This window comes from Podarcis pityusensis, assembly GCF_964106645.2.
Source record: "Podarcis pityusensis genome assembly, chromosome: 15".
NCBI lineage: Eukaryota > Metazoa > Chordata > Lepidosauria > Squamata > Lacertidae > Podarcis > Podarcis pityusensis.
The window spans coordinates 43384778-43410777 of NC_138040.1; the positions used below are offsets into that span (position 1 = coordinate 43384778).

General features: G+C 44.6%; 3 protein-coding genes across 6 annotated transcripts in view; 2 read left to right on the top strand and 1 right to left on the bottom strand.

Annotated features, from left to right (window-relative positions):
• BIN3 (bridging integrator 3) overlaps positions 1-22471 on the top strand; it is a 126176-nt gene extending 103705 nt beyond the window's left edge. For all 4 annotated transcript variants that reach the window (XM_080982623.1, XM_080982625.1, XM_080982626.1 and 1 more), the window contains 3 exons: positions 3794-3935; positions 6227-6361; positions 21429-22471. In XM_080982623.1, the coding sequence (XP_080838749.1) occupies positions 3794-3935; positions 6227-6361; positions 21429-21575 (424 nt within the window). In that variant the 3' untranslated portion in view covers positions 21576-22471. The remainder of the gene's footprint in view (positions 1-3793; positions 3936-6226; positions 6362-21428) is intronic.
• The window catches only part of LOC308464205 (uncharacterized protein), a gene marked incomplete at its 3' end in the record, with an annotated part of 365536 nt that overhangs the window by 42537 nt on the left and 296999 nt on the right, over positions 1-26000 (top strand). The window lies entirely within an intron of this gene.
• CCAR2 (cell cycle and apoptosis regulator 2) overlaps positions 23274-26000 on the bottom strand; it is a 31540-nt gene continuing 28813 nt past the window's right edge. The window contains exon 22 of the mRNA XM_080982353.1: positions 23274-24512. Within this exon, the coding sequence (XP_080838479.1) occupies positions 24456-24512 (57 nt within the window). The 3' untranslated portion in view covers positions 23274-24455. The remainder of the gene's footprint in view (positions 24513-26000) is intronic.

A 26000-nucleotide genomic window follows, 5' to 3' on the forward strand; every position in this document is an offset into this window, starting at 1 on the left:
TAGACTTGATTACTGCTGTTGTTGTTTATTTTAGAACATAGACTTAGTTAAGACATTACATTAAACTATGGTTAAGAATATTTAAATTGTGATTTAGTGTAATGATAAACCATGATTTGCAATCTGCTAACAAACCAGGTTTGAAAATCATGACTTGACTAGTTCTGCCCCCTTGATTTATGCCAGCAATGAGTTGGCATGATATTTGAAATGATGTAATATACAGTGGTACCTTGGGTTAAGAATTCGTTCTAGAGGTCTGTTCTTAACCTGAAACTGTTCTTAACCTGAGGTACCACTTTAGCTAATGGGGCCTCCTGCTGCCGCCGTGCGATTTCTGTTCTCATCCTGACGCAAAGTTCTTAACCCGAGGTACTATTTCTGGGTTAGCGGAGTCTGTAACCTGAAGCGTCTGTAACCCGAGGTACCACTGTAGTTGCTGTCATTCCTCTTTTTCCAGAGGGCCCTGTGCCGTAGTGTTGAATAGATGGAAATGAAAGCATCGGAGCAACTCTAAATCATTGTTAGCTAAACTTGAAAATGAAATCACCTAAGCACTTCTGAACCATTCAGGTGTTTCTGGATGAGGCAGGAGATAGATGATGTTTCAATTTATATACCACCCTTTGTCAAAAGATCCCAACGTTAAGAACACATTCTACACATTGTGGCTCTTTTGCCAATCAGGATTGGGAAAATTATGTCTGAACGAACCATATGATTATTGCAAACCATTGTTGGTAAGATACTTGAATTAAGTCATACCATGAAGTAAAATTTTTGTTTGAAGACATGAGAGATTTGACTGTATAATTGAAATAAATGTTGGGGCCCTCGGGGGCAGCTGCAAGACTTTCAACTATTTTTAACTAGTTTTGTGTGAAACTAGCAATTTTAAAGTTATTGGACACCTCTAAAAAGACACTGCTGAAGTTAACGAAGGAATGTAATTGTGTTCTTTGCCAGCATCTTTCCCTTAACAAGCAATTGATGCATCTTGCAAAACTTGAATTTAAACTGAATATTGTGTATGTGTGAGTGTATCTGTCATTATCTTTTCTGAGCCTTCAGGATGGGGAGAGCTAAAAATTAATTTAGATGTAGGATTAGTTCTCACATTACTCCCATGGCTGTAAGAAACCTCAGGCTAAGTAATCTATGGAACAGGGCATTCTCTATGAGGACACAGATCAGACAGCTCCATATAATGTATAAAGTTATGTTTATATAATTATAGAATGCGTAAAGTAGCTCAGGTTTGCCTTTGTGCAAGTTGGATCTCTCTGTCTATCTCATAAGGTAGATGCAAACGAAGTTAATAAGACTTTTAAATGTCTGTTGTGTGTGGGAAAGGACTGTAAAAGTAATAATATTAGTCACTTTTCTCATGTAAGGTGTTCAGAACATACTCATAATAATGATAGTATAATGGTGAGGATATAATGTTGGGAGGAGAAAAAGACAAAAGACAAGTGATGTAGCCCTGTTGAATTTAATTCAAGGTGAAAACTTGAATGCTCACTTTAAATGATTAATTGGATATTTACTGGCAGTGGTCAGGCTAGCAATAGCCAGATTTTGGAAGGGATTGGAAAGGACAACTCTTAGACATGATACCATAAGGTGTGGCAGATTACTTTAAAGGAAAAACTTACGAAGAAGCTAAAAATGGCAAGGAGAGATTGCCAAAATAATGTTGGGAAGAAGACAGAATTTATAGAAGAGGGCTTGGGTTGTTTATCTCTCTCACCAAGCTTCCTGTCTCAAATACAGTTCCTGTTAACTGAATATACCTTGGGACAGACAGGTGGTCTTGGAAGTGCTGTTGAAGCCCCCTCGGTTAGGTGACTTCAGTTTCCTTGTCCTTTCAAACAGGTGTGGTTCTATCTCCACATGCTAGTGGACTGGTTAATTGGAGCCAGTTCAGATAGCTAATGGTTCCAACTCGTGTTAGGGGATATTTATTCTGATACTGCCTCTTTTCTATCAAAACTCCTAGTGAACACCTAAAACAAGAAATTAGCATGGGTAGTTGACACAGTAGTTTCTTGGTATTCTTTCTTGCTAGTTGGAAGGATGTGTGCCTAAGGCCAACATGGTGCCCCCAGATGCTCTTGAACTGCCATGGCCCCTGGCCAACATCTGGATGGCTCTGTGTTTGCTGCCCCTGATTTAATGGCAGTGAGGCAGGTGGGCTGGCAATTCAAGCCCAGGCAGAAGGAAACTCCTGATGACTCTTCTCAAATGTGGGCCTGTTCCTTGGCAGTGATGGTGGCATGCTTCCATGTCCTCCCACACGGCATCCAGCTGCATGGGATATTGTAATACATTTCATGCTTTGTGCTTACCATGGGTTTCACCCAATTTTTCTTGGACTCAGATTGAGGAGGCCCAATGAAAATCCCTGCTAGTCCTCAAAGGCTTTTAAGTGACCTTGGGCCAGTCACCATCTTTTAGCCTAACCTACATCTCTGTAGCTCTAGAGGACAGCAATATGAGTAGTGGGTAGAAATTGCAGTGAAGCAGAGTTCAGCACTCTCATGGTAAGAGCTGTTAGGGCCTATCCATACTTCTTCCACTTGTCGCATTGCAGATTAGTATTGCCATGAGTTTTGTCTTCATGCCACACCTTACTCTGCACTATTTCAAAGAGGCATCACTGAAAATGCCTGAGCTCCTGCCCATCGCTGTTCTCTGTTCTGCTTTTTCTGCCTTCTTACCCACCCCTTTCTTCACCCCTTCTGCCCCCTTGCACTTCAGCATAGCTGCTCGTCTTTTCTGTTGCTCTTTGTCAGGGCTTCTTGCGGTCCATTGTGTTCCTGCACACATGCACACAATATCATGTTGTCACTTCTCTGGAACCTCCAAGGGGGAGTCCAACAAGCACAAGGTAAAAATAGACCATAATTTAATTGCCATTAAAAGAAGACCACCTACACAGCCCTTAATGTAGAATATTTGAGGTGGCGGTGGCAGGGAAGGAAGGAGAAAATTTGGACAGTGTATGTTCCCCAGTCATTTCCAACTTTTACATTGTGCTTGCACGCATTGGCACAGGAAAGGGAAACTGCTTTCACTCACATATATGTAGTTGATTGCAATGCCTGTATGAGCGCTAAAGCGGGGCACAATTTTTTTTAAAAAAAATATGTGGGGCAGAGAACCGAAAATGGACAGCAAGGGACTGGCAGATTGACTGAAGGTGTGGGTGGAGACAGAAGGGATAGAGGTGACAGAAGTGAAAGAGGAATGGCCACACAATGTGCCACAAGGGAAAATGTGTTTTTTTTTTGTTTTGTTCAGGAGTCCAAAAGGGATCTGATCTGGTCGGAAGGGGAACAAATTTCTATATTTCTATTCGGCGGTAAAAAGCCGTTTTTCACATTTCTGTGTCAGAATATAAATGAAAAGCTTTCAGCCCAGTGCTACAGATCTGATGGAGGTTCTAAGAAAATGAGGGACCAATGGAAGTGTGGGCGGGGCAGGTGTGTGGGAGGGGGCGGCCCTGGGGGTGGGCTCTTCTCTGCCGGAGCTGGAGGTGAATTCTGCTTTGAACAGCGATTTGAAAAGATGACCTTCAAGGTCCCTTTTTCACTCTCAGAATCTAAGGTTGTTGTGTGGATAAAATGCATGGGGAGGGGGGCAGTGGCAATGTTCCTTGCCTTGAGCAGTTTCTGAAAAAGGCCAAAAAGAAAATGGAAGCAAGTCACTAAGCTAAGTTCTCAATGGACAGTCAGGAGAAGTGTCATGAGGACACAGTAATCATAATTTTACCCCACTTCATTTGTTACAGATTCAGTGGTGTTTTCCCCAGCCTGAATATGGCAGTAAAGCGGCGGGAACAAACTCTTCAAGATTACAAGAGGCTGCAATCTAAGGTGGAGAAGTATGAAGAGAAGGAGAAGACGGGACCCATCCTGACCAAGTTGCACCAGGTACTGAGCCAAGAGGGAAGGGGGCTCATAGGCTCACGGTCAGAGAGGATTCGGAGGTTTTGCAGGTGCAGGGTAACATTTTACTGGTTGTCCTGGGACTCTTTTCACAAAGTTGCATGTGCTTATCCACAGGTAATACAAAGGGAGAGTTAGTGCCATTCCATTAGGAGTGGTCAGAAGATATCTCTGAGGTGTTTGTTCTTTTGGTTTCTTTAATATTTAGTTTTGAGCTGGAATTTGGATGGATTCAACCAACAATCTAGAGCGTTCTGGTGTGTTTTAGTGTGAATAGCTTACCTACAGAGAAATCTAGTTTTCACACAGAAGATACATTTGGATGCAATACCGGCCCCAAACCATCATCAGGGCAACTAGCCTTTGCCTGAGCTATCACAGAGCAGCTGACTTAGCACTAGCATGCGACCCAGCACTCGTGGTTTGAGAATCCAATAACAAACTTTGGTTTCCACTTGTGGTTTATTTGGAGAAAAGCAAGCCACACAAACAGGTTCACATGTAACCCTAAGCCAGCTTCTCCGTGGTTTGTTTCCCTGCTCTGGAAAGCGATGAGCAAAACGAGTGTTTGAGTTACAGGCACCTACCTGCACACAGCTTGTGCAGAGGCTAATTCCGTGGCCAGTGTTGTATACGAATGAGGCCAATATCTTCATTTAAAAGAAAAGCAATCATTTGTAGGATGATCTTTAGAACTGCATATGTCCATTAGGTGCTCAGCTCCCATTTGTATCTTGGCTGCTGTTGTTGCAGCCGCAAGTGACTTTTCCATTTCACATTTCTGCCACCCTTCCTGCAGGAGTGACTCCTTTGCCTCTAAATATCCTGCAAGTGTATGTACACAGTTCAGAGTTGTAGGCACACATCACAGAATGGCTTCCAAATTCCCTTCAGTACTTTTTTGTATGAAATAATCCAGCAAGATTTGTTGAGATCTTGAGATGTCTTATGAGATGACTCCTGTGTCAAACAGGAATATTGAAAAGGGCCATTAATCTGTTTTGAAAGTGGGGCTAAGACTAAAGTAAAAAGGTCTTCCGGTAAGCTGGTCTTAAGCTGGTGTTAAGAGAATTGTATTTAGGATGGCAGTTTTAGTTTCCTAACTCACTAAGCGCTACTTTGCATTTGGTGTGGCAGTTGTGTTTGCTGCGGCTGTATTGGCATCCTGGAGAAGATAGGATGTACACCCCTAAACTCTCCCTAGGGAGCTGCAGCCAGTTCCTAGGCGCTTAAATGGAAGCGCTCACATTTCACACTTTGAAGTTTCTTGCAGTAAACTGGTGGGGCATCAGGGCTGAATGGATTGCCATATAAATGATGAAGCAGCTCTGAATCTAATGTTGCTAACCCACTTTCCTATGTATGCTGGAGCCTCTTAAGAGATTGGCTTTCATTGAAGAATGCAAATTCTTAATAACTCTATAAATTGGGCATTGTGTTAAAGAATTACCATATCAACATTAAGAAAGGAGAATTCAAGCTTTATAGTAAAGAAGCTTAGAATGCTGTGTATGCATGCATAAAACTAAGGATGTGCGAAAGTGAGCTCCGTTGTCTTGATGACTAAGCAGGGAGGGTTCTCCCCCTCCCCCTGGAATTTCAAGTAGGGCTGTGCCAAGAGGGAAGGGGGGGCACCGTTTTCACAAACATTTTCATCTGTATCAGAAGGCACATGTGTGCGCACACATACGCTCCCCACTCCCCCCCCCCCCCGGTGTCTTTAGGCAATAGGCAGTACAATGAGTTATTTTGCCATCATAGTCCTGATTGGCTTGGGATCGCCCTTGAGCCCAGTTTAGGAAGCATGGCCATTCTAAATTAACTTTGTCCTATTGATGTCAGCATATAAACAGATCTGACTGGCTGTGTAACATTGTGATGTGGTTATGTTCAATATGTGATCCCTGACTGGCTAAGACAAAGAAGCCCTAATCAACAAAGGATATGAGCATTAGGTCAGGTGAACATTAACAAGAAGGCAAACCATTCTCGACAGTAAGTGATTTTATTGGAAAATATTTTGGAAGACCTTAAAGCACTACCTTCATCCTAAAAATGGAAAGAAGCAAATATTTGGTCCAACCATGTTTGCTCCTATGCATCTTCCCTCTCTAAGGGCTGAGGGCCATTTCATATGCTAAGGATTAAAAGGACCTTGCTTGGCTAAACTACATTTGGTACTGAACATGGGAGAATAGTCTCACCAACTGTTGAGGAGGAGGTGAAGGATAACACTTTGTGGTCCTCTTCTTCCACTACCTTTTCTGTTCCCCCAGGCACGGGAAGAACTGAGGCCAGTGAAAGACGAATTTGAGGCTAAGAACAAGCAGCTTCTGGAAGAGATGCCCAAATTCTACAGCAGCCGCATCAATTACTTCAAGCCAAGTTTTGAATCTCTGATCCGGGCTCAGGTATGACTCAGGCAGTCTGTTGCATAAGTATCTGCTTTATTTTCCTTAATGCAACCTAAACAACAAGGCTGTTCAGTAGTACTTCAGTAAGAAAGAAGTGAATGCCATATATAGATGCCATCAATCTGCGATGGAATATCCACTAGACACATACCAAAGCCCTGTGGGGACAGAAGGGATGAGAAGAGTAGGAAGACTGCCGCATCAGCATGCAAGGGGTCTTTAAGTTTGGCTACAGTTTGACAAAAGAAGAAGGGTCATTCCATACCAAATCACCTGGTGCCATGTGCTCTCAAGACTCAGATTTTCTTCAATTTTTTTTAATGTGTAGATACCTATGTAAAAGGTAAAGGTACCCCTGACTGTTAGGTCCAGTTGCGGACGGCTGTGGGGTTGCGGCGCTCATCTCCCTCTGTAGGCCGAGGAAGCCGGTGTTTGTCCGCGTCCAGCTTCCGGGTCACGTGGCCAGCAGGACTAAGCCGCTTCTGGCGAACCAGAGCAGCGCACGGAAACGCCATTTACCTTCCCGCCGGAGCGGTACCTATTTATCTACTTGCACTTTGACGTGCTTTCAAACTGCTAGGTGGGCAGGAGCTGGGACTGAGCAATGGGAGCTCACCCCGTCGCGGGGATGCAAACCACTGACCTTCTGATCGGCAAGTCCTAGGCTCTCTGGTTTAACCCAGAGCGCCACCCGCATCCCTAGATACCTATGAGATAACCTCAAATTAATTTTTAAAGATTTTTTGGTCCAAAATTGGGCGCAGGAGAATTTTTTGAAAATTCTGATTTTCACGTGATTTAGGCTAATGCAATTTCTGCGTCAGTTTAGAAAAAACCTCCTGTTTCACTTATTTTTCAACTGATTGGGCTTATTTTAGTATCAAAATAAAGCCAATTGTGGTTTCTTTCAAAATAAGGTATAAATATGGAATTAAGTGAGGCTTTAAGGTCTCTTTGAGCCTGAAATAACTCACATAACTCACATATTTGTGAGAATAGTTAAAATTGTTCCCTGTTATGTTACAGTGTGATCTGATATATTTTAAAAATTAAGTTTTATTGATTATTTAATAAAAACAAAATATGTCTTAGAGCCCTTGTTCATTTTAGCCAGTGTGGTGTAGTGGTTAAGAGCAGTAGTCTTGTAATCTGGGGAACCGGGTTCGAGTCTCCGCTCCTCCACATGCAGCTGTTGAGTGACCTTGGGCCAGTCACACTTCTCTGAAGTCTCTCAGCCCCACTCACCTCACAGAGTGTTTGTTGTGGGGGAGGAAGGGAAAGGAGAATGTGAGCCGCTTTGAGACTCCTTAAGGGGAGTGAAAGGCGGGATATCAAATCCAAACTCTTCTTCTTCTTCTTCTTCTTTATTGTCTAAAGCACTATGGCTTATGGAACCTACCGGGGGTGGGAGATGACAGAAATACACTTTGAATGGTTGGTGACCCACAGAGCCTAGGACTTGCCAATCAGAAGGTTGGCGGTTCGAATCCCCGCGACGGGGTGAGCTCCCGTTGCTCGGTCCCAGTTCCTGCCAACCTAGCAGTTCAAAAGCACGTCAAAGTGCAAGTAGATAAATAGGTACCACTCCGGCGGGAAGGTAAAGGGCGTTTCTGGTTCCCCAGAAGCTGCTTAGTCATGACCCGGAAGCTGCATGCCGGCTCCCTCGGCCAATAAAGCGAGATGAGCACCGCAACCCCAGAATCGGCCACAACTGGACCTAATGGTCAGGGGTCCCTTTACCTTTACATAGGTATCTACACGTTTTAAAAAAAAATTTGAAGAAATTCTGAGTCATGAGAGCACAGTCAAGTATTAAAATCAGGTGGTTTGGTGTGGAAAGACCCAGAATGAAACAACTGCAAACATACTGTATATACTCGAGTATAAGCCAACTTTTTCAGCACATTTTTTATGCTGAAAAAGCCCCCCTCGGCTTATACTCAAGTGAGGGTCCCTGTCGGCAGCAGTGGAGGAGGAACGAGCAGCTCGAAAGCAGCCCTTTGGGGCTGCTTGTTCTTCCTCCGCCACTGCCGCCACCAGCCTCTGCCTCTCGGCAGCACCCTACGTGGGAGGGCTGGGGGGGAGAGAGAAACCCCCTCTGGCGTGGGCGCATGCGCACCCCCCCCCCCACACACACTCCGGCCACCAGGAGGTTTGTGGTGTGGTGAACCGGCTTATACTCGAGTCAATAAGTTTTCCCTGTTTTTTGTGGTAAAATTAGGTGCCTCGGCTTATACTCGAGTATATACGGTATGTAATGTTCTACATCCTCCCCACCACCTTTCTCCTCCCCTTCCCTGTCCCTTACAGCATCCCTTCCTTTTCCTCTGGTTTTTCCCACCCATGGAGGAAGGGGGAGATCCTTTACATCATATGGACATTGATATTTGTTTTGTTTAAAAAATCTGTGTATTCTCTTCCAATTTGCATTCAAGGTGGCTTAACAAAATGCCATAAAAATAATCAAAACTTAATAAGAATACAAAGCAATGGCAGAGAAAAAGAATGCAGAATTTTTCAAAAACAATTTAACTTAAAAGCAGCATATTAAATTTAGCAACAAGAAAGGCAATTCGGCAAGCTACATGGTGAAACACAAAAAAATCACATTAGATCAACCCATTCAAAGGCTAAATAGAAAGTAACAGCAATGATACCAGGCAGAACTCCATTGGGACTGGCTATCTCTCTGGTAGCCAGTCATTTGACGTCCACAGGCAAGGACCTCCATTGACAACCTTACAAGAGCACACTAGAATGTAGACTCAGCCCATGATTTGATCAGCTCCAAGCACAGGTCTATTAGGAAGAGACATATAGTGGGGGCATTCTGTTTACTGTGGTTTCAAATAGAGTTGAAGTGTGTGTGAGATGATCACCTGGTGATGCGTGTCCACACCACCTTTCATTTTATCCTGAGATTGCTGCACAATTATGCACTGGAGAATCATTGCCCTCCCACGCTAGGGAGCCAGTGTGGTGTAGTGGTTAAGAGCGGTGGACTCGTAATCTGGGGAACCGGGTTCGCTTCCCCGCTCCTCCACATGCAGCTGCTGAGTGACCTTGGGCTAGTCACACTTCTCTGAAGTCTCTCAGCCTCCCTCACCTCACAGAGTGTTTGTTGTGGGGGAGGAAGGGAAAGGAGAATGTGAGCCGCTTTGAGACTCCTTCGGGTAGGGATAAAGCGGGATATCAAATCCAAACTCCTCTTCTTCTCTTCTTCCTTGCTTTGTTACATTGCTTAGACGTCTCAAACCTTCTTAAAAACCCAAAACAGCACTGTTGTCACTTCTAGATTAGTGGCCTGGTTAGTAGCACAAGGGGGGGGCAGTTTTTAGTTGTCATATATGGGATAGATGTGTACGGTAGATGTGGTGCTTGTTTTCTCAACCACTGTCTAGCCTACATTGTGAGCAATGGATGATGAATGGTACATTGATGCCTAAGAGCAACCCTCAACAACAGTTATTGTCGAGGTCTTTTGTGAACGGAGAAAAGCGGTCAGCTTTTGAGAGTTGTCTTTGCGTCTGGCCTCCTGCTTAGGCACGGGTGCAGGTAGCTTGCAAACATTTGCAGATGCAGTTGGTGTCACAATGACCCCCAAAGCAGAATTAGTAAGCATTGTGTGAAATGCCAGCCATGATGGGTGGGGGAACAATTTTGGTAGATTACAAAAAAGGTTTTAACTGGGGGCGGGGAGGGGCATGTTTTAAAATTCAGGCTTGTCAAGGGGTTTTGTAAACCTGAGAGGTACTGTTGACCCCCATTACAGTTTGTAGCCCTGTTAAGGAAACCGAGTCATTTGTCTATTGTGGGAAGATCCAATATGCTGTGTTTTTACCTTCTATGCTCCTTTCTCACAAGTAATGAAAAGAACAGGTTCTGAGCTAAGCCTCTGTGGTCATGAAGAAAAACTAAATAATTTAAGCAGCACTTTTACGGGGTCACTTTGACCCCTAGCACTTTGTCTGTGTGTTTTTCCAGTTTTCTCTGAAATTGAACTCCAGAGTTGTAAGAATACAGAATTAACCCCCACCTAGCTATAAGAATAAAAACATGGATGTTTCACTAAACTTAGGAAGAAGCATCACACGGTAATAAGCACTTCTTCATAGTCAAGGTATATCTAGAACAGAGCTTTTGAAACTTTTCATGTTGGTGACACACGTTTTAGACATGCATCATATTCTGACACAGTTTTACTAGCAAACTGAAGGTTAAACTAACTCCTTTCCAGCCCTGGGAGGAGCGCAGGGAGCATTCATGCGACACACCTACACACTGCAGCTGATAATGATTGGGAATTTGAATGCTAATGTTTCCCTCTTCATTGCCACTGCAATCCTATGCATGTCTACATAGACACTCCATAACCCCACTGTGTTCAAAGAGACTTCCTCTCATGTAAGTGCATGTAGGGTTGCAGCCTAAAAGGGGTTATGAGTTTGTCACCAGATTCTGTGTGTTGTGCCTGGGCAGATTTCTGGACCATTTGTGTACAAGGCACAAGCTGAAAGGAGAAGCAGCTTCTCTAAAGAAAGTTAGCTGAGCCAGGTTTTAGATTTAGACCTCTGAGGAGTCCTAACTCGGGGCTGTAATCAATAGACCACATTGCCTTGTTGGGGTCTGCTTAAATAAAGAACTGTGTGCATGACCTCTATTTCCTAGCCTGCAGCCGGAACCCACCCATCAGATCGTCCCTCAGCCTTTAAGTCAGAGCAGGAATGAACTCAGGCTGAAAGCATGCAAGTTGTAAATGGACTGAGCGCCACCCCCAGACCGCTCATTCATCCAGCCGGGCTTCTTTTCAGGATCTCTCCCTTTCCACCCATGCCTCGTTAAGTTTATTTGATTTTCTACGGTGTTGTATTACTCAGTGGAATATCTATTTCTGTTCTCTTCTCTTCGTGTACCTTTTTGAGAGTCAAAATATCTTGCTGTGCTGCAGCCCTTGTGGAAGAAATGCGACCCTGTTCTTTCAGGGAGCTGTTCAAGTGTACAGATTTTTAAAAGAGAGTCCTTCCTAGTTTTCTGATAATAAGACTCAAGGCACATTATTAGACCTTCAGACTAACAAACAGCAATTCAACAGGTGAAGGTTTTTCCCTGGCTACTTACCTCCATACCAGGAACAGCTTCACCTCTTTAGGTTTTCTGAATGTCAGCTTGCTGCTGAATTCAGGTAGGTAGCCGTGTTGGTCTGACACAGTCAAAGTATATTAAAAAATAACAAAATTGCCCAGTAGCACCTTAGAGACCAACTAAGTTTGTTCTTGGTATAAGCTTTCGTGTGCATATCTGAAGAAGTGTGCATGCACACGAAAGCTTATACCAAGAACAAACTTAGTTGGTCTCTAAGGTGCTACTGGGCAATTTTTTTATAGCTTGCTGCTAAAAACATTGACTCAGAACCTGTTTAAAAAGGGAAATAAATAAGGCAGTTCTTTATGTAAGGTTTCGTAATATTTTAACTACAGTTGTAGAGGGTTCCTTGGCCCTTTCCTGAGTTCAGTGTAGTGTAGCCTTGAAGAGCATTAACAGGAAGTCTGTCGGAAATGGCAGCGGGACCAGGAGTTGACTGGGTGGCTTTAGGCAAGCAGCTTTTCTTCCCTGAGCCCTGCTCTCCCCCTCCCTCTACTGGCCTACCTTAGAGCTGATGAAGGGGGGGTTGAGATAACGTAAGAATGCATTCTGAGCACTTAGAAGAGGTACTGGACTAAGTATAGTTTAATTTATGGCCAGCAGGAGGATCATCAGGGGAGAGACTGCAGCTCTTGGGTAGAGCATCTGCTTTCCATGCAGAAGGTGGGTAGGGCAGGAACTGTCCCCTGCCTGGAACTCTGAAAGCCGCTGCCAAGCCGTGTAGAGTCATGGACCGGTGCTGTAAGGCCACTCCCTGTGTTCCCATGCACATCTGAACCCCTTTGTGTATTGGATACAACAGCCAAGCAAACAGAAGTGGGAGCTGATGAGTAACAGGCTCATTATTGTCCAGGGATGCCTACTCAGGGGGTCCCTCCCATGCCACCCCCCAATTTCTCTGTTTTAGTTATTAGCAACAAAGATGCGTTAGCAACAACCCAAGAGTGTTGCAGTCGGAGGCTCCTCTCTTCAGTGGTGTGGTCTTGATTTTGTTTTCCATATATGGTTTTGTAATTATTTATCATTATTGCACAACAGGTTTACTGGCTCATCTGTTCCCAGGAATTGTTCCAGGTCCCAAGAATTGTGGAAAGTAACTTAGGACTTTGAGGCTGTGCTATTTGACTGCCTTTTCATGCGGCACTCCCAGCTGGCAAGAGAAAACGGCAGCTGCAGTTGCACATGTATGGATTTAATCGTGTAGTAAGCAAAGCGATGAGTCTTCCTGTGTTACTCTTCTCTCAATTCCTTCCCACTTCATGTTGCGTAAATGCCTGTTGTGGTGAAGATTGTATTTATAGCAGAAATCCCACCTCAGAGGTAACAGAGCCCTGAAAGAAACCTGCATGGAGCGTTTGACATGCCAAGGAACATTTTGCGCTATGGCAGTGAGCCTGAGAGAACCTCCAGCCACAAAGATGAGATAAGAATTTTTTTATTCCATTTTCAGGAGCCATTGTGGTCTAGTGATGAGAATATCAGACTCGGACCAGAGAGATCGAGGTTCAGATTCCCTCAGCCACAGACACTCTCTCAGCTTAACTTACAAATTTGTTATGAAGAGAAAATGGGGTGCGAAGAACCATCTTTGTCACCTTGAGCTCCTTAAGAGGGCAATATAAATCTAATAATTATTTTTCAAATGCACACACACAACAGTCACTTGTTTTCTCCAAACCATTAACTGTTTTAAGAAAGTGTGCCGTGATTGTAGATGGTTTGTTCTCCAAAACATCCTAAGTTTAACTGCAGTTAGTCTAGGCTCAAAAGTGAGATAAGACCAGAGACAAAGGCCAGAGGAGGAGGGGGGGGAACGTGGTGTGTGAACCTGAGGCTCTTGCTTGCAGCCTTAGAACATAGCTTAGCAGAAGGGCTTGACTCCCTTGTAAGCAACCTTAGTCACATATTGTGCGAAAAGGCTGCCATAGTATGAAACAACAACAAATACCCTACACGCCCCTCCCAACACTGCTTCCCTCTTAGAGGGGGGGGGGGGGAATGCAGCAAATAGATGCCAGTTCGTGTGTCACAGCTTTGCAAAGAATTGGGGGAAACCCACTTGCTCTTGGGTCACCCACCCTGCCTGATGCACCATCCCCCCCCCCCCCGTCTGGTGAATATTGAGGGTAATGTTCTAATGATAAATACTTCTGCCCACCCACAAACTTTTCCCCAGTCATAGGCTTTGAAGTTCCTACACAAAGATGAAAGGGGGAGAGTTTGTGCTCGCTTGTTGATGAAGGCTTGCGAAGAACACTTCCTTCTCTTCTTGTTCTTATCGGTTTCTGGTTTTAAATAATTTCTCAGTGTTTAAGACATCTGTTGCTGGAAGGGTTGTGTGAGTACATGCACATGTTGCATGTACACACATGTATGTACCCAGCAGGTGCATCAAGTCAGTTTTCAGAAGCTCTAGCTAGGGAATCAGTTTCATTTGTGAGTGACTACAATTAGTGTGGGCAAAAGAAGCATCTTTCTTATCTACGCAGTGCTAGCATACTGCCTTGTCCTCATGGATACAAGAGGAGAGGAAGCTTTCCACTAACATAGAACAACTCACCAAGAACAAAGATGCCAAATAATCCTATGTAACTTGAAAAGTGGGATGTTTCAGCTGTTTCAATTAGTATGACATTTTATTTGAAGACTAGTACCCTTCTTCTTCTTTGGTGATCACTCATAGCCGAGTAAGGGATGCAGGTAGCACTGTGGTCTAAACCACAGAGCCTAGGGCTTGTCGATCAGAAAGTTGGTGGTTCAAATCCCCGCGAGGGAGTAAGCTCCCGTTGCTCGGTCCCTGCTCCTGCCAACCTAGCAGTTCAAAAGCACGTCAAAGTGCAAGTAGATAAATAGGTACCGTTCTGGCGGGAAGGTAAACGGCGTTTCCATGCGCTGCTCTGGTTCGCCAGAAGCAGTTTAGTCATGCTGGTCACATGACCCGGAAGCTGTACGCCGGCTCCCTTGGCCAGTAAAGCGAGATGAGCAAAGCAACCCCAGAGTCGTCTGCGACTGGACCTAATGGTCAGGGGTCCCTTTACGTATCTGTCCTAAAGGGGTCCCTTTAGGTATCTGTCTTCAAAAAAAACAGTCCTCTTGTCCTCTAGTTTATTTCTATTTTTTATTTCACCATTTTTCTTCGCACAGGCATTCCTCATTGTAAATTAAAAATTTGAGATTCCAAATTCTGTAAAAGCTCAAACAATGAGTTCTGAATGGAAGCAAGCAGATTCAGAAGAGATCTACAAAATATTCAAATTTGCATAATTTATTCTGAGTAAAATCTGTGGTGTATATAATTAGCACATTTGTGGCCTTTATTGCTAAGTGCAAGCTTTGCTTTGATATCCAGACCCCCATAATTTTACATATTTTCTGTTTTTAAAGATTTAAATTTTGTTCAAAATATACACAATTAGAAAGAAGCATAACATTTGCATGATTTGGTATTAATTGGCACACTTTGGTTTTATTAATATAGTGTTTTATTTGCATAGAAGGGTTTTTTGGGGGGCGGGGGGAGGGTTGGCCCAGAATTCATGCTGACTTCATATACAAAATTCAGGATTTTCCGAAGTTGCAGAATATCTGCCTGACCTAAAGCAACTCTAACTATTGTACTTCAGTGGGAGATCCAGTTGCAAATGAGCCTTATCCAGGAACATGGGATTCCCATAGTGGATTTGAAGAACACTGGCTGAGTGTGGGTGTGTTTGGCTCTTTTGTTTCTTTTTGAAATCTTGGTGGAGGTTTGAAGTTTTCTGTAATTCTGTCCCTTCTTAAGTCATTAGCAAATGCATAATATATGGAGTCTGGTGCCCTCAAGTGGATTTACTTGTTCAATGCGGCTAATCATGACGGTTCCCTCCCCCTTGAGGAAGTGACTACACTGTTTTGGGGGTAGTTACTGCTGTGAAATTCTCTTTCTCATAGCTGCAAAACTATCCGGGGTTTGAGGCTCAAAGTCACAGGGAGTTACTCTTTTTCCTTGCTTTCTACTTGCTTAGTGGTAAAAACCTGTCCACCTTCCAGACTGTGTAGAGTTCTGCCACTGTGGTAAAAGGAGTCTGCTGCACATAGTATCCTTGTGCTCATTAAGAGGAATGCTGTAGCAAATGGGCACAAGTAAAGATTCTGAGGAAGAACAATGGCTCATTCGTATGAAGTTTTTAATAACAAAAATCAAATACCCACCTCCAAACAAGAAGTGTAATTCCTGGAATTTATGGTTTCTGAAGAAGCAATGCCCAAAGATTATTATTTTAAATGCTCTGTTTATCAGATTTTTTTATACTGGCCTTCAGCAAATAACGGGGTGGTCTACAAAAGTTAAAATACAATAGAAGTACAAACCAGCAGGGTGAAAGCAGTAGTAAAAATTCCAGGAGAAAATGTCCTTTAGATGGTAAAAAGTCCAGGAAGATGAGAGTCTCTTCACCTGGTGCCAAAAACGCATTAGAGTAGGAATCCATTGAGCTTCCCTGGGATGGGAAGGAAGTTTCCATGGCCACAGAAAAGGCCTACTCCGTTTTCTTCCTGCCTCCTCTCCTCTTCATTTCAATTAATAGGTCTACTGGGAAATGTTCCAGTGCAAGCCTCATTGAAATGACTTGCCTCTCATTTTGCCATCTTTATAATGGCCTCCAAAATCTGCTGGTGGAGGTAGCAACCTTACGTTGCATCCTGAGACGGCTACACTGGGTTCCATGCTCACAGTCAGCATAGTTGCTGTTTGGGCCTCCCTTAAGCCAGTGTTCTGTTGCTGTCAGATGCCAAGGCCCATTCTCTGCCTCTGCCAGTTCAGTTGTTCCTCATCCACTGAAGGCAGGCTTGAGACCGCACATCTTCCCAAAATGCACTCTTACCTCAAAGTTTAAGAATGCCTGCCCTGGGCCTTTGCGTCTGCCCTTCTGAGAGAGAAGGGGCACCTGTTGGCTCTCCTGTGATTATTCTTGGTTGGGGAAGGGTGGCTTCACACTGCCCCCACAGCCATGCTTCTGCAGAGCGGGGGCACCTCTCTGTGGAGCCTGACAGAGGTACAGGCTGTTCAGTGGCCTGAAAAAGCATCCGGTGTCCCACGGGGACCATAGAATGAGGTTGCATTAGAACCACTTCCCCTCTAACCTCTCTAATACTTTTCTTCAAGTTCTAGCTGCTACAGATCTGTTCATGCAGATGGCTGCAGCATCATAGGCAGGTCACTCTGTGAATTTTAGCCGATGGTGGCTTTGCACAGCTGGAAAGCACTTACTCGTGCACAAGTTGGGACAATCTACTTTTCACAGACCTAACGAAGAGTGTGAAAGGTTTTGTGTACCTTTGCGCTCATTGTTAGCTGTTTGCTTCCTTGGGGCCCAGTGACAATGTGTCAAGAAACTTTTGCTGCATAGAGTGAGAGAGCCAGGTGGGGATGCAGGTGATTTTCATGTACCTTGTGGTGTGTTGCTTCTTTGCATGCATATACCGGTAAATGACTGGGGAGGGTTGGGGTTCTCATTTCTTATGCTGCTGCCCCTGTTACATGGAGACAGATGGTGCTTACAGTTTGTGGTTTACTAAGGTTTATAGTTACTAGTCATACAAAACGTTCTGTGTGTCGGGAGAGGAGTGCTCCTAGGCATCTGTGCATGTAGAGACTACATGCTGGGGCCTTTGTGTGCAGCCACCCAATTAAGTGCATTATCCCGAAGGCCATGGCTCAGACAACAGGCTGCTTATGTCCTGTTCAGCAGAGGGGCTCTTGAAGAGGTGAGGGAAAGGGGCACTGATGTTGACTAATATGGTACAAGTAGTGTTTCCTGGAGCCAAGTAGTTTAATGCCACAGCATGTGATTAGCCCACTCAGCCCCTAGTGGTTTGGCTCTTCCTATTTTGGTTGTTCTGCTCTTGCCGATTTCACTTCATTAGTCATTGTGTAAACCAGCAGTCCTGCTGAATCACCAGAAAGTGCAGTTCTGTTACCTGGTGATCAGAAGGGAGAGCAGCGCTCTAGCGCAGGACTTCTGTCTCCTGATGGTGTCCCCACTCCAGCTGCTAATAGATTAGGCTGAGGAACAGGGGTGGGGCCTTTGAGAATTCGTTGAGATTTAGGTGTTCCCGAGGAGTAGCAGCCACCTCCCCCTCAAAATAAAAAGCCGATTCACTGTGATGGTGAGGGGGAGAGGCTGTTTCTATGGAGATGGTGTATATATCTGTCAGGGGTTCAGGAGCAGAGGCAAGGGCAAGGGAGGAAACAGAGAGCGAGGGAGAGGAGGCAGAAGAAAAGATGAGTGATGACGACGACCCGAGATCTCCGAGTCTTTCCAGTGAATCAGAAGATTCACAGAAAGGAGCACCAGTGGCCAGGGCAAGGGGGGAGCCTAGGGGGACACCCCAGGAAGATAGAGCCAGAGGGGACTCAGAGGGGAGCAGTTGGAAATCGGGACCAGCGTCACCGCCAGAGAGCAGGGAAGAGGAAGGGCGCCAGGGATCAAGCGCTGACAGCTCACAACAGGGGGGAGGGCACGAGTCAGGAGTGGCCACACCTCCATCGGGGAGCGAAGAAACGGTCAGACGGAAGGTGGAAGGTTGGGCGCGCGTGCCAAGTTCAAATGCACAGGAAGGTGGCGCAGTAGGCAGCCCGGAAAGGGAGCCAGGTCCTAAAGCCCGCCGAAAGGAGGGAGAAGAGTCAGGGGGGTCAGCGTCAGAGGAATCCCGGAAGGAAGAGACCCCGGGGGGCAGAGGGACCCAGAGAAGAACAGTCAGGCGGAAAAGGTGGAGCAAGGCTAGGATATTAAGTTGGTGTACAAGGGGCGGAGACTCAGATGGAGCTTCGCCGATCTAACCATGAGACGTAGAGTTGCACGCAGCAGCTTGAGAATGGAAACTGTAACTCAATAAAGACTTTTATTTAATGATCGCTGGCTAGCGTGATCCTCTGTGAGCTAGGATCTGGAAGCAGCTCTGACAATATCTGTACCCAAAACATTTGCTCTTACACTGATGAGAGCCATGTGGTTAAGAGCAGTGGCAGCTTAGCAGAGAAACCAGTCTAACAGGAGACCTATGGGTTGGTTGGCGAGCAGGCTTTGCATCATTCCTGCCGCACATTGTAGCTGAGGACAGGTTTCTTGGGTTAGGGCCACTGCTACTTTTATTCTACCTTCTAGTTCTTTTCCATAGGAACCACAAGACCTCCTTGGTTAGAGACAGGTGAAGTTATTGGTTGGGATCCTTTGCAGAGCAACATTCTCAGAACCCATATGCAGGCTTTTAGGATACTGAAAGGATTGCTAACAAGCCAGATACTATATGCACCACATTCATCTGCCCAGAGCTTAGAATTCTACCTACCAGTGTTGTGATCAGCGTTACCACAGGACCCCACTCCGCCCAGGACCATAGAATTTTAATAATGAATTAAGCATGACCTTCCTAGTTCTGCTCTTATTACCAACACTTACTGTTCTTCCTGTCCAGCTTGGAACTGAAAAGGTAAGAGCAGAATTACTTAGCATTTTTTTTCCTTCTCGTATGGCTACAGCATATTTTTTTTTTTTTTGTCTTACACCTTCTTTCATGGGACTCAAAAGTGGGGTTCCTGGGGCTCTCAGCTGGCCTCCCACCAAGGCACTGACTTCAGACCACGGCAGTGGTGAAAACCCAAGACTCCCTGCAAAGAGGGCTGCTCAGTGATTTGAGGGCAGTTACTAGACCAAGGGATTTAGTAGTGAGCACAGGCATAAAAGGAGGCAAAACTCTCCTGCTAGCAAAGCTGGGATTTAAAACAAGGTTCCTAGTTGTGGTTACGTAGTGCCACTTGTCTGGAGGGGCGCCTTGGCAGACGTCATCTTGCAAAAATGAACACTTGAGCCACATTATTTGTCAGATAGTGAGCTGATAAAATGATTTTTTTCCCTTTAAAAAAAAAATCTCCTCCATGGAAACTTCCAGATGGGAACAACCATGCAGTGTGCTGCCTGTATCGCTGCATAATAATTGTAGGGCACAGGGAGTAATGTTGCAAAGCTTACTCCATCAGCTTCTGTTGCTATGGTGATAATGCATAAAAGGGGCAGTAGCAGCAACAGCAGGCAGTGTTGTCTAGTGGGCTCGGCAGAAGACAAATGGTGTTTAGCACCCTCCAGCTGTAGATCCCTGCGCTGATCTTGAAGGGAAGGCACCTGACCCCTTGGACACCTGTCTAGGACACAGGGATAAGAATAGCCACTTTGCAGAGGTGTTCGGGGGATTAGCTGGCATCTGTGAAAATCCTGCCAATGCTTGGCTGCCAAGGAAAGGGTTAAGCTGGGCCTACTGGTGTGTCTCCCTCTCTGCTCTATGGCTTTAAAAGCAGTTTGGTGTATGTAACCTTACAGGAGGAGAGCAGGAAACACCATTCTCCCCCCAACTGCTAGGAAGGTCAGAGTTCATGACTCACTCCTGCTACCTCCTCTGCAAGGCTCCAGACGTCTGTGTAGGAAGAGGGGTTTGTCACTGCCTAATCACGACTGAGCAAACGGATCCCCTTCAGAGGTGGAGATAAAAGCATCGCCAGCAGGATCAAGCAGGAGGAGGAAGCAGAACAAGACTAAACGTTTTTCTAGCTTTTTAAATATACCGTAATACATTCTTATGACTTGTGTCCCAGATAGTTTTCTCACAGCTGCTTTGAAACTTGCAAACCGTGTCTCTGCATCTTGTTTCTCCATCATTCCACCTGAGTTGTACCTAGAGATGCTGGGCTGTGATGCTTTCTCTCACTTTATGTGCCTACTCCTCCATATCTAAAGGAATCACATCTATTTTTAAAATAATCATATTGATTGCTTAATTGATAATCTGTATAAATTTGTATGAGAAAAACCTATTTCTAAGGCAAACCTACTTCCTGTGGTGTAAGAGATGCCATCAGTTTAAGAGATGCCATCAGTTTAAGAGACATTTCCCCTTTTCTCACGCACAAAACAGAGTGCTTCTGGTGTAAGATGGTGCTTGCCATCTGCAGTATTTATGCAGTAGTTGCATACCAAATAAAAGTACCCTATGTGGGGGGGGGGGGGTGTTTAAAAAAATCTAGTTACTGATTAAGGCACCTTTTTAGTTCAAGATATTTTAAAACAGTATAACAAACTGAGTAAAGGTCCAAAACCTGCTACTGTAGTTAAAACAATTTGGCTAGCTGTTGATTTATTCCTTGGCCATTGTTGCAATGACACCCAACATTTTAAGCATACAGTGCTGTTTATTGTAACCCTCCCCTGCCAAAAACATGAGAGTATGAAAGACTACTTAACCTTGTTTTTAAAAAAGCCCATGCTCCAACCTGCCTTTTTAAAAATCTGAGTGATTTCTCAAATAGCACTGAAGGTTTGTAACCAGAGCTGAAATGTTTACAGCCATACTCTATTCATATTTACTCAAAAGGAAGTCCTACCATGTGAATTGCGAGCTTGGTTACTTAATCTAACCAATAATTAACTGACTAAAACTGTGCTCCTGTGAGGTTTTTAAAAAAATAAATAAAAAGATTTATAAAATCTGCAGATAGCAAGTGCTATTTCAAATGGCATGTCCTTCAGTGTGAGAAAGGAGGGTGCCTGTAAGATACTGTGCACAAAGCCTTTAATTTTGGCTTTTTACATGCAAATTTATACATATTTAATCACTCAACTAAAAATCATGCAGTCAATCACTCAATCATAATTTTTTTAACCAGGTGACAGCCTTTGCAGTAACCAGCAGACAACCACACAACATTGCTGGCTCAGAAACTGGCATTTTAAAAATAGTTCAGTCACTGCAAGTACTAAAACACTTCATCTGTATTTTCTTGGGAATGCTGAGGATGTGTGGTGGTTATAGATCACAGGAAAAGCCTGTTTAGATTTTCATCTGTTGAGGAGATCTGCTTCTAATGGGACTCTTCCCTCCCCACCCCCTCCAGGTTGTGTACTACACTGAAATGTACAAAATCTTTGGTGACTTGACAGAACAGATTGATGAGCCCGGCCTGACGGATGAGCAGAGGCAGAAGGAGAACGAAGCCAGGCTGAGCGAACTGAGGGCCCTTTCCATTGTGGCCGATGACTGACCTGCAACTCGGACGCTCCAGGCTCACTGCTGTTGCTGCCGCCACGAGGGGGAAACGGAGATTGCTCCTTGCTCCTCCTTCTCTAAGAACCTGGTCTTCTCTGGATTGTATATATGCTCGTCCAGATTGACATGGCATATGCACCTGGAGCTGCAGCTCCTGTGGGTTCCCTCCTGACTCTTCTTGATCCTGGGCAATAACCAATCATTGCCTTAAGACACTACTGTCAATTGCAAGCTTTTCACTGATGTTGGCTTTCTTTCACAGCATATTCAAAAATGAGTTTGCCTGGATGCTTTTTATCATAGTTATGTGAGACCCTGAATCACCATAGTTTACCAGATTTAACATAGGATTTCACCTCTTATCTTATCACAACTGAGCCTTTTCCTAGCAGTGGCACTGTTGAGATTGTATGCCTTTGTACAGTAGAATAGTGTCAAAACAAATTTTTATACTGAGTTGCAGCATTATCATTCCTCCTCTCACCTGTATGTGGTTTAATTTTTCTGAGCCCAGAGGAAGATAGCCAGTATTTATAATGGTGGTCTCAGTGCAGCCCATATATCATTATATGGTCAGCCCTGTGGAGCTGTAGAACCTCTATGTGCAGTTGTATAAATAACCACTTGAATATCAGTTACAGGTTTGTAACCTGTTTTCCTGTGCCTCTGTTAACTACATGCAATCAGTAAGATTGCCTACATTGAGTATTGGAGATGGGATTAAGCTAATGAGAGAGCACCACAAGTGTAGCATCATTTTCTTAGGGGAAGCTGCTATGGAAGAGATGTTCCCTTCCTTGATCTTCTCCCACTTTACAACAAGGAAAGCATCTGTGCTGCTCAATATTTCCCACTCTCTTACAATTAAATAAAACGTATGGTGGTAGGTTACTCTTAAGTGCTTCTGTTACCAATGAATTAATTTTATTTTTGCAAAAGGAAAAGGAAAAAACAACCTGTCCTTGACTATTTTTCCATCTTCCTTCTCTGTGCAACCACCGATACACACACTGCTGCCCTCTACTGCCTGAAAAGGCCAGTCTAAAGCAGCATGGACCTGTTGCACGAGAACAGAGTTGAATACATGAGACAGCAGCAGCAGCTAGAACTAGCTGCTAAGGGAACAGAGGAGCTGAGCTGCGTTTTGACGAGGCTGTTTTAGAGGAGGCAGCTGTGTGAGATGTCAATATTTTATGAACTTTATCGATTACTTTAAAAACTCGGTACTCCTTCCCTCTCCGTACCTGTTTAGCATACTGGTTATAGCATAATGCCAACAACTTTAAAACCCAACGAACCAATCTTAAAAGCCATTGTGAAATTAGGCTGAGGAACTCATTCCTTGACAATGCCTCTCAGCCAGAAATACAGCTTCTCCCTACCACATGAGGGATCATCATTGCATTAAATAATGCCCCTACCTCTGGAGATAACAAGTATGAGGCATGGAACAGAGTGCAGGAATGCACCACATTGCCTTTTGCTTTATTTCAGGTTTTGCTTTATTTCAGTCAGTGGGAGATGGGTTGCTGTGCCACGTAAGCTGCTATTTGCGGGTCTACTTCTGTATAAAGTTATTGGCTAACTCTTTCATTAAGCAGCATCTGAATGATCACTGTGTGTCGGCTGCATGTGTTTCTCTCAAATTAAGGCAGGCAAATTTCACTCAAAAGCAAAAAAAGGCAGCACAGCCTTCTAACTGAGGAAAAGACTTTTATAAAAGGGAACCTGGCCAGTTAAATACAAGTTGTTACCACATTTACAGACTAAAAGCAACACATCCAGAAGAGACAGACCACCTGAGGATGGGGAAACAGGTGGCCAGAGCAGATGCAACCAACAGTGACTGCAGAAGAGGACTCACCCCGGCTTTGGACAGTCCCCCACCCACCTGGCCTGCCGCTACTCTGCTAAAGGCTACCACAGGGACCCAATGGGCTACCTACCACAGCCCTCCTTCCATTGCTACTTCCCCAAAATGGAAGTTAAATGCGCTGCAGCCACCCTACCGCCTAAGACCATACCTGGTGGCCGATAACTTTGCTTACATTTGAAGACTGGCGAAAACACAGCAGATTGCTAAGCCTTTAAAGCTACATCTTGCAAGTGAGTGACTCAAAACTGCCAGAGAGGGAACCAGATGGCATTGTTTTCCTTAGAATGGCCAGCACACAGCACTGAATGAATGAGGGTCCAAACTCTAACCCACAAAACTGCAATAGTCACAAACTAGCCTGCAGCACTGAATGCATAATCTGTTGAGGATATAAGCCAGGAACCACTGTCTTGGCTCCATCTGATGTTTAAAGTCCTGCTATTTCTTTTGCAGCCTTCTCAGACCACCTTTTAATCAAGAGGCAGGCAGAATGCCACCTTCTTGAGCAAAAGCTGTGGGGCAGGGAGGGAGAGAGGGCTTGAGGAGAAGAGAACAAAATTCTCCACGCAGCACAAAGAGGCCAGCCATGCCCTGTCCTTTGGTGCAGTCAGCACCTGTTGTCTGTCACCGAACTGGGCTTTAAAAAATCCCTTCTAGTACTTGCTACTGGCAGACAGCTTGAGAATACCTGCATGGCAGCTTCTCCACTTCACACAATAGACCATCAAAACTCCTACTTAATGGGTACTCCTCCTTTAAACAACAATGGTGGCTCCAGCATATGAACTGTGATTCCCAGCCATGTTTAGGTGGCCTTTCTGCCAACACACACAAGCCAGAGGTGGCGGAGTGGGCTAAGGAGGAACTCCAGCTCCAGCCTCTCACATGGCAGTGAAAGGGTTGAAGGTTTCAAAGGCTTACCCAGACTGCTAACCCACAGCCCAAAAATATCAAACCAAGGTACAGATCTTCCCTGCCAAGCTGCTTCTCCAGGGAGTGTCAGTTGCTGGAAACGGCTGTGGGTGTTGGTTCCTTCTTTTCTAGGCAATTATTGGTCTGAAAGAGACAAAAGAAGCACAATAGTAAGAAAAGCAAACATTCAATTTATTTCATTCTCGTTCCCTTCCCCAGTCTTAAGACGATTTATCAAAAAAAATTAAACAAAACAGCACATAAAGAAAAACTTTTAGGTAAGTTGCAGAGACTTTGAACAGATTTCCAGGACGACAACAGTGACACTTTGTTGGGTGCCTTTTTACTCTCCCCCCCCCTTTACTTTTTTAAAAATTGAAAAATTCTCAAACAAAGATACATGTCTCAGAGGTGACATGCCCCCCCCCCCGCCTCGCCACAGTATGCTGGAAACTAATTCATCCCTCACCACTACAATTCCCAGCACATTGAACTACAGTTTAAAGGATGCTTTGGGGGGTGCCATGTGCTTTAAAGGTACAGTAGATTTGCCAGAGACACTTCTGCAAATGGCTTATAGCTGATCTAAACATATGGAGAAGGCATATAGTATAGCCTTCCTAGACTGCCTCATATAAACAACAACAAAACAGTTGGGAGTGGGAAACACATTTGAATGTTCCCTCTTTGATCATATTCTTGGAAAAGGGATCCAAGCCACCCATTTTCAAGATGAAGTGCCTTTTTTAACAACTTAAAATGAACATCTCCCAGTGTTTTGGGTAGGGATATGGAAATAACAGGCAATTAGGAGCTAAGCAGGTCTGGAGAATCCATGACCCTCCAGATGTTTCTGGACAAGTCTCACAACCCCCAACTATTTTCATACTTTCTGGGGCTGATGGGAGTTGGGAGCCCAGCAACATCTGTCCCCAGACCTGGAGCAGTGACATGGAATGACTAGAAGACATGGGTCTCGGTTTGCCTCTCCATTCCTAGACCGAATCTGCAGGTAGAAATAAACTGGCTTCTGTATTTGTCCAGAGGCAAAGACTGAGTAAGACAGAAGTCCTCCTGACACCAGCTTCAGGTTTGAGGGAAAGTAGATCCAATTTGTATTAAGTCATGCACTTTACACTGTCTGCAGACCTAAGCACACATACCAGGGAGTAAGCCCCGTGCATAAGTTAGTGGCACTTACTTCCAAGTAAATAAATATGCATAGAATCAAAGAGCGGAGACTTGACAGTGCGTTCTTGAGACAAAAGTCACTGCCAGGAAAGAGACTGATTCCTGAGTCTCCACAGTGACCATGAAGATACTCCCCTCCATCTTTGCCATAAGGACAAAGTAGAAGAGTTGCAGGGCCATGGCATGGCAGTCCAGAGTTGCCTGTTCAGCATCTCACACAAATGAACATTTATAGGTTTACCAAGCCAATTGCCACCAGAATCCACTGTTTGTGGAGCAGCATGCAGGGACGACAACTTGAAAACTCCTGACACCAGATATAAGGTAAAGGGACCCCTGACCATTAGGTCCAGTCGTGGCCGACTCTGGGGTTGCGGCGCTCATCTCACTTTATTGGCCGAGGGAGCCGGCGTACAGCTTCCGGGTCATGTGGCCAGCATG